The sequence below is a fragment of the Canis aureus genome, chromosome 9 (genome assembly GCF_053574225.1).
Source record: "Canis aureus isolate CA01 chromosome 9, VMU_Caureus_v.1.0, whole genome shotgun sequence".
Lineage (NCBI taxonomy): Eukaryota > Metazoa > Chordata > Mammalia > Carnivora > Canidae > Canis > Canis aureus.
Window position 1 is genome coordinate 12,595,956 of NC_135619.1, and position 14,568 is coordinate 12,610,523.

Here is a 14,568-nt window from a genome sequence, read left to right on the forward strand (position 1 = left end):
CAATTTGGATATTCCTTGTAACTCTATCACTTGCTGTAGAATTTAGGTACATTAAAATTCTACACAATTGCATTAGCTTTTTTTTTTTTTCCAAGACTTTATTTATTCATGAGATACACACAGAGAGAGGGGGAGGGGGCAGAGGCACAGGCAGAGGGAGAAGCAGGCTCCATGCAGGGAGCCCGATGTGGGACTGGATCCCGGGTCTCCAGGATCACGCTCTGGGCTGAAGATGGTGCTAAACTGCTGAGCCACCCAGGCTCCCCTGCATTTGCTTTTTGAGAAAGTTTACTATACACTGTATTTACACTTATCCAGTAATACTCTTTAATCAACTGGTTTTGCACCCTAATAGAGATTTGTAGGCAATTTCCACTCAGGGAACACGTTTCGGTGCCTAGGAAAGTGTTCACGTTCACCTGCAACAAATATTTCATAATATTGATGAGGCACATGATGGGCCTTATACTAGAATTCAAGAGAATTTGTCATTTACATGGAAGGTGAAAGAGATGGAGAGTCATATGCAATAGAAAATGTCACCACATTCAATAACCTAAAAACGTTTGACCCTCACTACTGCCTTGGCTGAGCCTTCAGAACTTTTACAAACTCCCTAGATTATGGATTCTTCCCTGGGGCTTTTCCCTGTATCCCTGTGCTTGATGCCACAACCAACAACACTTGGATTTAGCAAGCTCTGCTTCAAATACCTTAAAGAAAACATTCATGATTATTTAAGTGACTTTCATAAGGCAAGTACTAGCCAGGCCTCCAGGGCTGAAATTCAGCACCTTTAGAGACCTCTGTCCCCACCCCCCTAACCCTGCCTGTTTATACTGAGAACCCTGGCGCCACGGCCTCCTCTCCTTCACACTCTTATCGCCTCTTTCCGTGCAGCATCACCCTGGATGGCTACGGAAACAACCTGAAATTCACAACAGCCCTATAAACAGTGGTGGGCGTCGGGGGGGGGGGGAATGGGGGGGGTGTCTCCTCCCTGGGTGGCCTGGCCCGGGGTAATGGCCCTTTTTCCAACCTGCCTTTTTGGGACCGCTGTCCAGAGACCCACAGCCTCCAGCTTAAGGGCACAGCCAGCCCTGGGGTGCTCCTGGGAGTGCCCCCACCTTTTATGTGTCTGTGCCTGCACTTCAGTGCCCCACTATCAGTGCCTCGGGGCTGAAAAATGTGCTTTCCCGTCCACACAAAGGTCGGACGAAAGAACCACAAGGAGGTGAGTGGTTGTGGTCCGGCCCGTTGTTTTCACAGCTGGCTGAGTCAGTCAGCCCCCTCTTAAAAGGTAATTTGACAGGTGAGAAATTCCTCATCTCTAGACGGTTCCAGGGACTCCTCAGCACCGGTCTGAGCTGGGAGAGGGGCCTGAAGAGGAGGGGAGTGGGGCTGGAATCGTGGGGAGCGTGTCCCGGGGGAGAACTCCGGTTGGGGAAGGAGGATCCCGGCGCCAGGAACGTGCCGGTCCGGGGTCCGGGGTCCGGGGTCCGGGGTCCGGGGTCCCGGGGCGCGGGGGGCGGGGAGCCGGGCGCCGGGAGCAGGGAGAGGCGCTGAAGGAAACGGGGCAAGCGACATACCTGGAAACGTCCTGGGAGGAACGGGAACGGATGGGTAAGGAGGCGGCGGGGCGCGGAGAGGTGGGGCAAGGGGGGACCCGGCCGCAGGGACCGCGGCGCCTCGGGTGCCGGCGTCCGGCCTCGGCCGCTGCCAGAGCTTCCAGGGCGCCGGCGGGGCTGGCTCGCGGCCGGGCCCCCGGGCCGGGAAGTCGGCGCGGCGAGGGGCGCCGGGACGGGCAGCGCCCCCTGTGCGGCGCCTTACCTTCTGGTCGACGATGGAGCAAGCCATCTCGCGGACGTGCGCCAGGCTGTAGTCCCCGGACGAGTCCTGCAGCAGCAGCACCGGCTCGCGGCTCAGGCCGATCTGCAGATGGAACGAGACGCCCCCGGCCGGGGCCGCGGCGGGAGCCAGGAAGGGCGCGGGCCCCGGCCCGGACCCCGGCACCAGCGCGGCCGCCGCCGCCGCCGCCGCCGCCGCCGCGGGCAGCAGCGGGCTGGGCGGGCGCAGGGCCGGAGGGGCGCTCATGCTCGGCGGGCGCGGGCGGGGGCGCGGGCGGGGGCGCGGGCGGGGGCGCGGGGCCGGCGGAGCGGCGGCCGAAAAGTTTTGCTGCCGCGGAGCCGGGAGCCGCTTTCTCCAGGAGCCGAGGCGGAGAATAAAAACTTTCCGGAAAAGTCCCCGCGCGGGGGGAGGGCGAGAGGATGGGGCGCGGGAGGGGCGCGGGGGAGGGGCAATGGCCGAGGCGGGAGAGGACTGCGCCGCCGGGAGCGAGGGCGCCGCTCGGGGGAGGCGCCGCCGGGGAGCAGCCGGCCGGCGCGCTCGGGGCCCGGGGCGGCGGGGCGGCGGGGCCGGGCGCCGGGCGGGGCGCAAGGGGGCCTGGAGGCGGAGACAGCCCCGGCGGGCGGCGGGCGGCGGGCGGCTGGAGCGGCTGGAGCGGTGGCCGCAGTAGCCGCAGGGCGCCGGGTCGCCGCCCCTCCGCCCCTCCGCCCCTCCGCCCTGGGATCCCTGCCGGGGCCTGAGCCGCCCCGAGCCCGGGCGGGACTGAGCTGCGGGCCTGCGGCCGCCTCCGCGGGCGTGGCCCGGCCCTCGCCGTCCCGGGGCGGGCTCGGGGCCCGGGGCTCGGGGCTCGGGGCTCGGCTGGCCCGGCCGCCCGGCCGCGCACGGGGAGGACGAGGCGCATCCCTCCGGCCCGCTTCCCAGCGCCGCCGGCATCCCCGGCCCCGCGCCCTGGCTCCAGTTCCGAGCGCCCGGGGCCAGCGCCCTTCTGGGGGTGCGGTGACCTGGGGGGGGGGGGAGAACGCCGCGCCCCGCGCTTTTCCATGGGTCTTCCTGCCTTCGAGGCTTCCAGGGAGCGTGAGAACCGAGGGTCCTCGGAAGCCCGCCTACATCCCTCCTCCTCCTGGGAGCCCTCGGGGGTCTTGCCCGAGAGGGCAGGGAGCCCGACCGCGGAAGTGTATTTAAGCCCGTCCCTACCTTTCCTGCCTGAACATCCCATCCCCACCCCCACCTACTGCACCGCAGCTCCCGAGGCGCCAGACCTACCCAGGTGGCCGAATTCGGGAGACGGTCCCCTGACGGAACAGGCATTGTCCACACAGAGGCAGCGGGAAGGTGTGATGTGGCCTCTTCCCCTCGTCCTCGGCCTGGCACCTCTCCTTCTGGAGCCCCAGAAACCCTGGTTGCCTTCTCGTCCCGTCGCTCTAAAGTCGGCCCGTGGGACTGGCGCTCGCAGCCTCACCCAGCGCCCGCCACCGCCACCGCCGCCGCCGCCACCATCAAGGCCGGGCACTCTCTGCTCCAATTCTGGTAGTTGCTTTGTTGTTGTTGTTGTTGCTGCTGCTGCTGCTGCTGTTGTTTTGACAGGGGTGAGGAGATGAGTGCTTCCCAGTCTGTGGGGATGAATTCTAATCTTACCCTCCCCCCACCCCCGCCCCGGGATGGGCCTCAGGCGTGTGTGACTGTGCGGGTGTACAGGGCCCAGACCTCAGAAGGACCTACCTGCCTTGTGTGATGCTCTGCCCCCAAGTTTTGCTGCCTGCCACCATCTTGGAATTCTTAACAATTGTTCACTTTGCGTTGGGCTGGCCAAATTAGGTAGCCCGCTTCTCCGGGTCCATTCCCTTAGGCTGCACAAATGTGCCCCCCCAGACCCGAATATATATGTTTCCTTTTGTATTCAGTTGCGTTTTATTGTGCTTTGGTCTACGTGTGTATGTCTTGATCTCTGCTTTTGACCCAGGACAGGACATCAAGTCAGTTCCCTGTTAGACCCTTGTTCACAGGGTTAGCAAGGGAGCCTTGAACATCTCCGGTGACACTATGTCGGTCACTGCCCTAGAAGAGATTGACATTTATTCTCTCCGGATCTGATGGTGTGATAAGGTCTACCCGTGTGCACTGGCGTTTTCCTTGCTTACTTATGAAGTAGTTCTCTTCGTCCATGGGAGAGTATAATTTTCCTAATATCTCGGGTTCAGCTAAAGTAGGGAAGGGGGGGATTGTTCTTGATACAATGCTGCTCTATATTCTCTAGGAAGTTTTATTTTTATGTCAGAACACGTTTCATTTTCTTTTAAAATTTGAATAAAGTATCCCCATAATTTCCTATTACCAGAAAAAAAAAAAGTTTGCTGGTTGGTTTACAAGGTACTTACAAAAAGTTAGTTTAGCTGAAGATAGTCATGTTCAATGGATAACGAAGCATGGAGGCCTTCTCTGTGTTAAGCACTATGTGGGCACCAGATCTGTAGTGGTGAAGACAGGCCAGGTTCCTGCCATAACAGATCACATTTAAAAAGGAAAGATGAGAAGGAAAAGAGTAGCTAAGATTATTTCTGATAATCATAATTTCATTAAGTAAAAATAATGCAATAGTAATAAGAGTGACTAGTGGGGAGGATAGTGGAGAAAGGAACACTGCCTTCAAGTAGGGATAAGAGAAGGTTTCACAGAGTTTACACTTGAGCCAAAACCTAGATAATGCAAAGAGGACAGACTTAAGAAGATCTGGGTTAATTACACTTGAAGCATAGGGAACAGTTAGCATAAAGAGTGTAACAAAACGATGTGCTTGGCATTTGCAAGGCACAAGAAAAGGGAAAAAGTGTGTGAGATGCGGTCAGATAGCTGGTAGAAGCCAGATTACGAAGGGTCTTGAAAACCATAGTAAATCGTTTTACTATTCTGCTGCACTGCCAAACCAATGGAAGGTTTATTTAAACCAGAGAGTAAGATTCAATTAGCATTTTTAAAAAATCACACTCTGGCTACTATGTATCAGAGAAAAGACTGGGAGCAGAAACACTAGGTAGGAGGCTTGTTGTTGTCCAGTCTAGAGATACTTGTGGCTTGGACGACTACAGCTGTAGTAGAGGTATTAAGAAATAGAAAGATGCAGGCTCTATTTGGGGGGGGCAGAACTAAAGGTCTTCCTGATAAATCAGGTTTTAGGGAGAGAAGAGGGGAGTTATGGCAGACTCCTGAGTTTCTTAGCAACTAGCCTATGGGTGGTGCTGATAACTGAACAGAGAAGACAGGGAAAAACAAGTTATGAGAGGAATAAGATTTCTGCTTTGATCACGTGGAGTTTGAGATGCCACCGGATACTCAACCTGGAAATAACAACTACAACTAAATAGTTGAGCCCAGTGTTCAGGAAAGAAATAGGGCCAGAAACACATTTGGAAATCATTAGTGTGGAGATGTTAGAGGAGAAATCTAGAGAGGGCTTCAGGCATTCATCAGGTACATGCAAATTACAGGCACTTGGATGTCCTACTTATGAAGAAGTAAGCTATGTAAATAACTGCTTCTTATACTCTGGTTTCTCAATAGAATGAAAGATTCTTGTGAGATGTTGGAAATCATGGAGAAGGAAACAGGGGCAGGGGAGAAAATTCTAAGGAAGCCCTGAAGAATTAAAATTCCTTTTAAGAAGTTGATCAATTACTCAATGGAAAAAGAATGAATAAGGAGGAACAAGAATTAAAAAAAAAAAAAACTCAAGCTCCAAGAGCTCCCCACAAAAAGCAGAAAATCCCCCATGGAGTTGGTTATTGCAATTTCTGTGGCAGGGACCTGAGATCTGACCCATTGCCAACTCCCCACCCCCTTTTTGCTGAGTAACAAGAGAATGAACAATAGATAATACCTCAAAGAAGCCTGATGTGTATCTCCAGTGACTTCAAAATTATACATAGAAAACGTGAAAGATTTTAGAGAATTTGGTGGTTTTAATAAAAAACCTTCTAGATATTTGAACTTTAGAAAAGAGGACATAGAGAGTGAATAGCTGTTTATATAAGTTATAGTCATGAAATGGGATTTCATGTTTTGAATTGTGGGTAACATATCCTAGAGAGAAGGTTCAATACTCTAATGAAGACTCCTTGTTACAGTGATCTGGGTATGCAGAAGCATATGGAAGTACTTACAACAATTTCCAAAGACAAATGCTAATTCTGTAGGCTATTCTCTAACAGAGGGCTGGATATTGAAATAATTTTGAAAATAACTGCATAAATTTAATTTTTTGTTATAGCTTAAAAATTAGCATTTAAATTCTCAGTGTGATTAGCACTGAGAAATCGTACACATTTTATTTCATTTAACCCAATACTTTCTAGACATCCTTGACCTCAGAATCCCTCCTTGTTTGTTGCTGTTACTGCTGCTTTTACCATGTAGCATATCTTAACATTTCACATAGCTAGTGTTCCATAGAACACACTTTGGGAAACAGAGTACGATACAACAAATGTAAAAGAACTTAGGTTAAGTTGAAGATAAAGAAAATTTCTCAGATAATTAAAAGCAGATACTTTGAAGAAGAGCATGAATGGCAAAAACAGATGCATAATATTGGGAGTGTCCACTAATTCTTAAATAATAATCAGAAAGAGGATTAAGAATAACCTAACTTGAATGGGAGTCAGTCTGGAAGCACTATATGCTTTGTCCGTATGGAATGGACAACAGAGAAAGAAAGGTGAGTGGAAAGATATGCAATTCTATGGCTGAAAGGGTCCTATCCTCTAGAACAACCAACTTTATAGCCTAAGAAACTGAGGATCAGAGAAATTATATACCAATATGGAAATGGGAAATTGGAAAGAGAAAGAAAGTATGGTTCCAGGATGTCCTTTTTATATAATTGAACACTGGAAGTTGTAAGCATGAGGATAAAGGTGATGATGGATGGATGATAGATGACTAATAGATATGATTAAAAAAATGTATACTGTTTGCTGAAGAGTGTTCACAAATTATAGTCTGTAAGATCAGGTTAAATGAGGACAATGTCACAAAAGTGGAACAACAGAAAAATAAGGTCCTAAAGGAGACGTCAACCCTATAGGTATCTGCCAAAAATCTACTGAAACCTGGGTGTGTGATAACATGTTGCCTATCTTGCTGATACCTTCATGGGAAATAAAAAAGAAGTGAACTTGTTTTAGTTCACCAGGAAGAAAGGAAAAATGACTTGTTCTTTAAGAAAGTAGCTTTTTAAAATTCCAACAGGAAAAAACAGGTAAGATTGTGGAATTAGAGACCCCAAAAAAGACAAGAGGCCTTTGAAGACAAGCTTTCAACTATAAAATCATCATGATCCAGGTAAGGAATAAACTCAGACTCCAGTATGACCACATGTAAACTTATCTATAGAGGAGTATAGACCTGCAAAGAAGATGAACGAAAATAGATATAAGCTTTTTGAATAAGAGTAAATACAAATAAAGGTTATTTTAAGCTAAAAACAGTAAGTGCTAACTATACATAAGAATGCTTAGTTTTGGGGGCAGCTCGCTGGCTCTGTTGGTAGAGCCTGTGACTCTTGATCTTGGGGTTGTGAGTTTAAGTGCCACATTGGGCATAGAGCTTACTTACGAAAAAAAGAGTGCAAAGTTATTAAATGCTCACCCAGCCCTGAATAATTAAGTTGTGGGCAAAAATTGATTTTTACTTATGTAAGGTTAAACATTTTTATGTGCTTATTGGTCACTTGTATGTCTTCTTATTTGAATATTATATTCTAAATTCTTTATGTGTTTTTATATTAGAGTATTCCTTTTCTACATATTAATAAATGTTATATATAAAAGCAAATCCTTTTTGTCATTCATGTTTTTTTTTACTTTTTTAATGGAGTTGTATCTTTCAAGCTGCTTTATAAATATCTTTTTCTGCCTTTGTTTATATTGCTTAGAATGGCATATCCTAATCTAATATAGGTTAGAAAAATCTAAATATCCACCTATAGTTTTTCTTTTCCATTATTACTCAGGATTTTTTTGTTTTTTAAGAACTATAATCTGGGAACCATATAAGTACATGTATTAATTTCTAGACTTTTTTGTCTAAAAAGTCAATAGTCAAAAAAATAAATAAAAATAAAAATAAAAAGTCAATAGTCTCACTTACTGGAGGACACCTTTATTTGCCTTATTTGGATTAAAATCAATGGATTAAAAGAAATAGATCTAGCTTCCAGTGTTTAAGTTTCTTAAACCACCCTTTAACTTATATTTCTCTAATTTTTGAAGTCATGAGTGAACTTTAAATTTTATTGTCCAAAATGTTGAAGCTTTTCCTTTTGCACACATGCATTTACATTTCTGTTATGTCATTTTGTTGTTGTTAGAATTGATTCTCTAAATATCATTCTAAACATCATCATTTCTCTAAACATCATTATTTCCTGGACAGTAGTAACTTTGACTCTGGTGTTCTAATAAGAACTAAAATCTGCTGGCCCCAAGGTTTAAAATTTGCTCAGGTTCCCTGTAGAAAACAGAATGAAACACTTTTTCCTTGAACTTAAATATACTCAAAGACTATTCCTTATAGTTACCAACTCTAATTGTGCACATCAGCTTTTATTAAGTCAATCCAAATTCAGAAACCATTAACAGCAGCATATTTCTTTTTATAAAAATGCAATTCTTCTAATCCTGTTTTCAAGGCCAGTTGGTTCCAGGAATACAAACTTTTCCTCCTTTCTTATTGGATTTTATTCATTGTCATAGCCTAACATTTTCCAGCTATGACTATCAAATACATTCCATTGGTTGATAATATTCCATAATCTAATTTATTCTTAGTACATGTAATTTTGTGAGATTCAACATTATTCAGTATATTTTATAAAGCACTAAATTTTGAAAAATTAATAAGAAAGAATAAACGAGGTGCCATTAATCCAAAGTTACTTTTTGAGTTCCTTTCTGGAAAAAAAAATTTTTGAGCTGAAATTTGTGTGTGGTTTCCGATGTTTGATTTGGAAAATGAAAATTTTAAAGGAAAGAATCTGGCAGATTTACTTTTTAGTGACATAACCAGGAAAAATAGTTTTAATAGTTTAAGAAAAAATAATTTGCTTTTCTTGGCTTAGAAAAATTTTAAATGGCATTATTTCTAAAATTCACATATTACTATAAAATTCATATGGCACTAGGTTGAAAGGATGCATAATTAAATGAGGTCATTTATATGGAATTGAGGCCATATTTAATCATCATGCTGCAATTTCTTTATTAATTCTTATCCTCAAACATACAATCCTGAAAAGTCATACTGTTGCAACCACAGTAAATCTTCTTTCCCATAGTTTTCTATTTTTCAACTGAATTATTTACACATGATCTCACATACAAAGTAAAAATCTCCGCCTCAGCATTAAGTAGAATATTTACTTCTTGATTAAATATTAATTATTTTTAGTTTATATGTTACTTATGTGATATTGTATATACTTTTCATAAATATATTCTGGTTTTTTTTCAGTCAACCAAACTGTCTAGGAAAACTGAAGTCCTCATAAACTGAAAAAGAAAAAAAATCATTAAATTTTAGACTTATTCAAGAATGTAAGAATTATGTACACATTCTTTTAGATGGAAGAAGAACATTCTAGAATAATTTTTATGCTTTGCTTCTCTGGTTGGATGCCAAAGTCGACAAGTGTAGATAATAGGATTTAAATGCTTATTAGTTTGTCCATGCAACAGCTGTCCTATGACTGTCCAATACATCTTTGTCTTCTCTTTATTTCAATACATGTTCATCTACATCTGACCTTACAAGTTGAACTTTTAAAAAAATATTTATTTGAAAGGCAGTGAGTGGGGGTGGGGAGAGGGCTAGCAGAGGGAGAGACCCTCAAGCTGACTCCTTGCTGAGCACAGAGCTCCACACAGGATCTGTGAACCCTGATCTCAGAACCCTGAGATTATGATCTGAACCAAAATCAGGAGTCTGTCACTCACCTGAATGAGCCTCCCAGGCACCCCTTTTCAAGTTGAAATTTTAAAATACTTAGTTATTGAAATAAATTTTACTTGCTTGGGAGAAATAATTTAAATCATCAGTGAGGAAGATTCATTTTAACCTTGATTTCCGTCACCAAACATTTTCTTTGTTTTTACATAAAATATTAAATACTTCATAACTGAATAATAAAAAGCACTTATGTGGTTTTAATTAATGATTTGTTACCTTTTGCCTTTTAATAAATAGAAAAATCTTATCAAAATAATTAAGTAGGACAAATACTTTAGCTAATGTCCATGATTTCTGCCGTAACATTTAGCTTTAACTTTCTCTTCACAAGTAAAACAAAAGAAAGAAAACAATGTATTTCTAATTATTATTGTCTGATTTTAAACAAAAATGTTAGAGGAAATTATTACACAAGACATGGAAAAACTCTTGATTTACACTCTGAATTTCCTAAGAGCGCACTCTTGTTTTACTTACCCTTCTATCTCTTAATACCAGTACAGAGCAAATGTTTATTAATGTGCTTTTTTTAAAAAGATTTTGTTTATTTATTCATGAGAGAGACACAGAGAGAGAGAGAGAGAGAGAGAGAGAGAGGTAGAGACACAGGCAGAGGGAGAAGCAGGCTTCATGCAGGGAGCCCGACGTGGAACTCCATCCCGGGTCTCCAGGATCACACCCCGGGCTGCAGGCGACGCCAAACCACTGCACCACCAGGGCTGCCCTATTAATGTGCTTTTTGAATAAACTGTTCAACTAAACTTTGAAGATTAAAAGTTTGCAAATAATTTTTTCAAGGTAGTAGTCTTTTATATCCACCGTGTTCAAAAGCTCACATCAGAAACCAACTGTAAATCATACAGGTGTTTCCTTGTGGGACTCAGTTAATGAGGTTCAGATAAATTCTATCCTTGTGATCTAGTCAGACTCATATTGACATAGTTAGCTACTCTGTCCAGGTATACTTATAGCACTTTCTTAGAGCTATTGCCCTAGCACCCATCACTTAGTATTGATTTTACTTGCATCCTATGCCTGTGGGAACAATTTTATAACCATCTCCACATACCCTTCCTCAATTGTCTCCAGAACCATACCTGGCATAAACTAGATGCTGATACTTGGCAATAGTTCAATAATTGTTTACTGAATAAGTCAATGACTTGGGTTTAAAATGCCTCCAAAAAATGGATAACCTAATCTACTAGCCTAAAATCAACCACCTGTGGAATAACATGTATTGTTATTTTTTTTATTATAAAAGTACTGCACACACACAAAAAAGTAATGCACATTAATTTTTTAAATTAGGAAAAAATAAAATGTAAATTAAAAAAATTATAACCTCCTGGGATGCCCGGGTGGCTCAGTGGCTTAGGGCCTGTCTTCCGCCCAGGGCATGATCCTGGAGACCCGGGACCAAGTCCCACATCGGGCTCCCTGCATGGAGCCTGCTTCTCCCTCCGCCTATGTCTCTGCCTCTCTCTCTCTCTCTCTCTCTCTGTCTCTTATGAATAAATCAATAAAATCTTTTTTAAAAAAGTTAAAAAAATTATAACCTCCTAACTCAGAGTTGCTATTAATCTTCTATTTTTTCTGTAAGTGTGTGTGTGTGTGTGTGGACTCATACTGAAAATATTGTTTGTTAATCTGATTTTTAAATGTAACATAACGAAGCATTTTTCTGAAGTCATTAAATATTCTTCAGAAACATTTGGGATGGCTGCAGAATATTCTAGAATATCGTTTGTGACTCCTTATATTTGAACATTTGCCTTATTTCCTTTTTTGCTGACACATTTTTTACAAATGAGAATAATAGCACCATTATTTGGCCAGAAAATATATTAATAAATTGTAATAAAGATATAGAAATGTCACCAAAAAAAATAAGACTAATAAATTGTGGGAGGGATTGACTCTGCTAACAAGGACTATATGCAGAGAATTTTAAAATAGAATAAAGATGTACATAATTTCAAAGAATTCGTGATGGTGAAACACATTAAGTTGACATAACCTAAAAACCTGTTTTTTTTAATGAGCAAGACATTTTGTAGATTTTTTAGTTGAATATTCAAATCAAATTTGACACCTCAGGAGAACATCAGCTCCGTTGTCAGAAATCAAAATAGTGATGTATGCTATATTTGGAAAGTAAGTAAGAGAATATAAATATATACTTTTTACTGTATTTTATTATGACAGAAATTAGTTAACTTCATGAAATATCACTGATAAGCAAAATTGTAAAATATTTGCTTTGCTACTTCTCAACCATACTTTTTTGTTAATTGGCTAGAAATATAAGTGCCAATCTAATTTTCTTAATGCTAAAGTATAGTACTTTAAAAATGATAAGTACATGGTTCAAAAGCAGATGGAATAAAGGATGTTTACAATTAATTTTTAAAACCTAGTAAAATACATTTAAAAAAACTTTCTATTTTCATAAACCAATCCCAGTTTTCAAACTTAGAGAGTTATAGATTACTTTTATTTTTATTTTTTGTATTTTCTTTTTTATTAAACTATAGTTGACATACAATGTTACATTAGTTTCAGGTATACAACATAATGACTCCATAACTACAAATTCATAGATTATTGAATAATGACACAATCGATTAATCCAGTGTTTAGCTTAAAAATCACTTAAACAACACTCTACTATTTCACCTAGAAAATTTGCTTGGTACATCCCCAAATTCAGTCAGTGTAATCTCTCTAACCATTCTTGTAGGTACTATTAAACTGCATATCTGTGAAGCAGTTTAGCAGTCCACAGCCTTGAAACAATGGAGAGAAGCCTAGCTTCTTTTGAACAAATAACACACACACACACTCAATCCGCTGCACTGTATTAGCCACACTAAAGCTATGATCATTGTAAAAAAAAAGTCCTTCTGAGACTTATCTCAAAATCTTAACTTGTAGAATTCATTTTTTAATGGCAGAATGATAACTGTGGCTGTTAGGGGCTGAATTATGTCCCCCTAAAATTCATATGTTGAAGCCCTAACCCTTAGTATCCTAGAAGTTGACCATTTTTGGAGATGGGACTGTTAAGTTGAAAAGAGGCTATTAGGTAGGCCCTAATCCAATCTGCCTGGTGTCCTAATAAAAGGAAATTAAAACAACTTGGAAAGACATTAGGAGCATGCATGCCTGGAGGGATGACCATGTGAAAAGGAAGCAAGGGCACAGGTATCTGTAAGCCAAAGAGGGCTTAAAAGAAACTAGTCCTGCCAGCATGTTGATGGACTTCCAGCCTCTAGAACTGCGAGAAAATAAATTTCTGTCGCTGAATCTGTCTAATCTGCGGTATTTTGTTATGGCAGCACTAGCAAACCAAGACAGTAGCAGTAATGGGCTAGGGTAGAGTGAATATATTTTATGTATACATACAGAGCACAAAAGACAATGGTCTATTTTTTTCTGGATTGCTAGGCACAGAGTACATACAATAGTCTCTCTTTCCAATTTTTGACCTTTATAGTTCTATCAGAAAAGTGTGGGAGTGGAGTATATTACAGAAAATGTCAAGGAAAAATACTAAATTACTTAATAAGATAAAACAACCCTGAACTTAACAATTCACAGAAAATTAGAATAGACTCTTTTTAATCAAATCTATTTTGCTGTTTTTGTGTAACAATTACATTTATGAGATCAATCTTGATTAAGTTATTATAATACAAATTGGATACAATGTTATGCTTGAGGGAATGAATATTTTCAGGATTTAAAAAATGCTTTAAAGAAACCACAAATAAGGGAAACAATTTTCATGTGGTATTTTATATCTTTTGGAAGGAATACTAGCTGTTATTGTTTGTAGAATATTAGAGGTAGAAGTAGTATTAAAGACCATCTTACGAAATTGCTTCATTTTAGAGGTGAAAAAAGAAATGCTCCAAATCATAGACGTTAGTATAAGTGCCAAACCAAGAAATGAGTCAACACTGTTTTGATTACAGCAGTGGTCTGTGATTTGCATTTGGCTACACACCCCACTGTAAAAAAAAAAACATGTACTTTCAATATATGTGTTTGTATATTTATTTGTAATGTCATATATGTATAATTGTATTAATGTTTATGACTAGTATAAAATATATATAAAAATAGTAATTTAAAATGGCATTTAAAGGGGTTCCAGCTCTAGATAACATGAGGTTCATACACTTTTCCCTACTTCTACTGCTAAGTACAACTAAAAACCCTGGACCTCGTATGTTAAAGAAACATGGGGAGACTCTGAAAAGTACAGAGAAGAAGATAGTTCAACTAGAGACATTGAGAACCAACAGAATAACATGAAAGAAAGTTCTCTATGTTTTCTTTTTGCCTCACATGCCTACACTGGGTCCTAGAGAAGCCTACAATCTAGAAACACCAATTAATGCAACAAAAAGCCCTAAGACAAGTCTGCTTTCTCCAGCCAAAGGATCAGGATAGGGGAAACCTAGTAAGGCAGAAAACTTTGAGATAGTAACTGCCCTACTCCACCCTAAAACCGTGGGAAAAACTGGACACCCACGCACATCACCAAAGGCTAAGAGGGAAGCCTAGACTTGACTTCTTATCACCCCACTATAACTGGCAGCCCCCCTCTCACACACACACCACCACTACCACTACCACCACCCCACCACTCTGCTCTGGGATGATATTAAAGAAAGCCAAGTGGGGAGCCTGGACTTCCAATCCTTCCGGGTGTCA

The 14,568-nt window shown here is 42.1% G+C and overlaps 1 protein-coding gene and 1 long non-coding RNA gene across 6 annotated transcripts in view; one reads left to right on the top strand and one right to left on the bottom strand.

Annotated features, from left to right (window-relative positions):
* The window catches only part of PRKD1 (protein kinase D1), a 323,586-nt gene extending 321,492 nt beyond the window's left edge, over nt 1–2,094 (bottom strand). For 2 of the 5 annotated variants that reach the window (XM_077908880.1, XM_077908878.1), the window contains exon 1: nt 1,831–2,094. In XM_077908880.1, coding sequence (XP_077765006.1) covers nt 1,831–2,094 — 264 coding nt within the window. Of the gene's footprint in view, nt 1–1,589; nt 1,700–1,830 lie in introns of those variants that run through there. The other 3 variants (XM_077908883.1, XM_077908884.1, XM_077908885.1) reach the window with 2 other exon arrangements.
* LOC144320400 (uncharacterized) overlaps nt 1,531–14,568 on the top strand; it is a 41,529-nt gene continuing 28,491 nt past the window's right edge. Inside the window, exon 1 of the long non-coding RNA XR_013385947.1 lies at nt 1,531–1,623. This is a non-coding gene — a long non-coding RNA (uncharacterized LOC144320400). The remainder of the gene's footprint in view (nt 1,624–14,568) is intronic.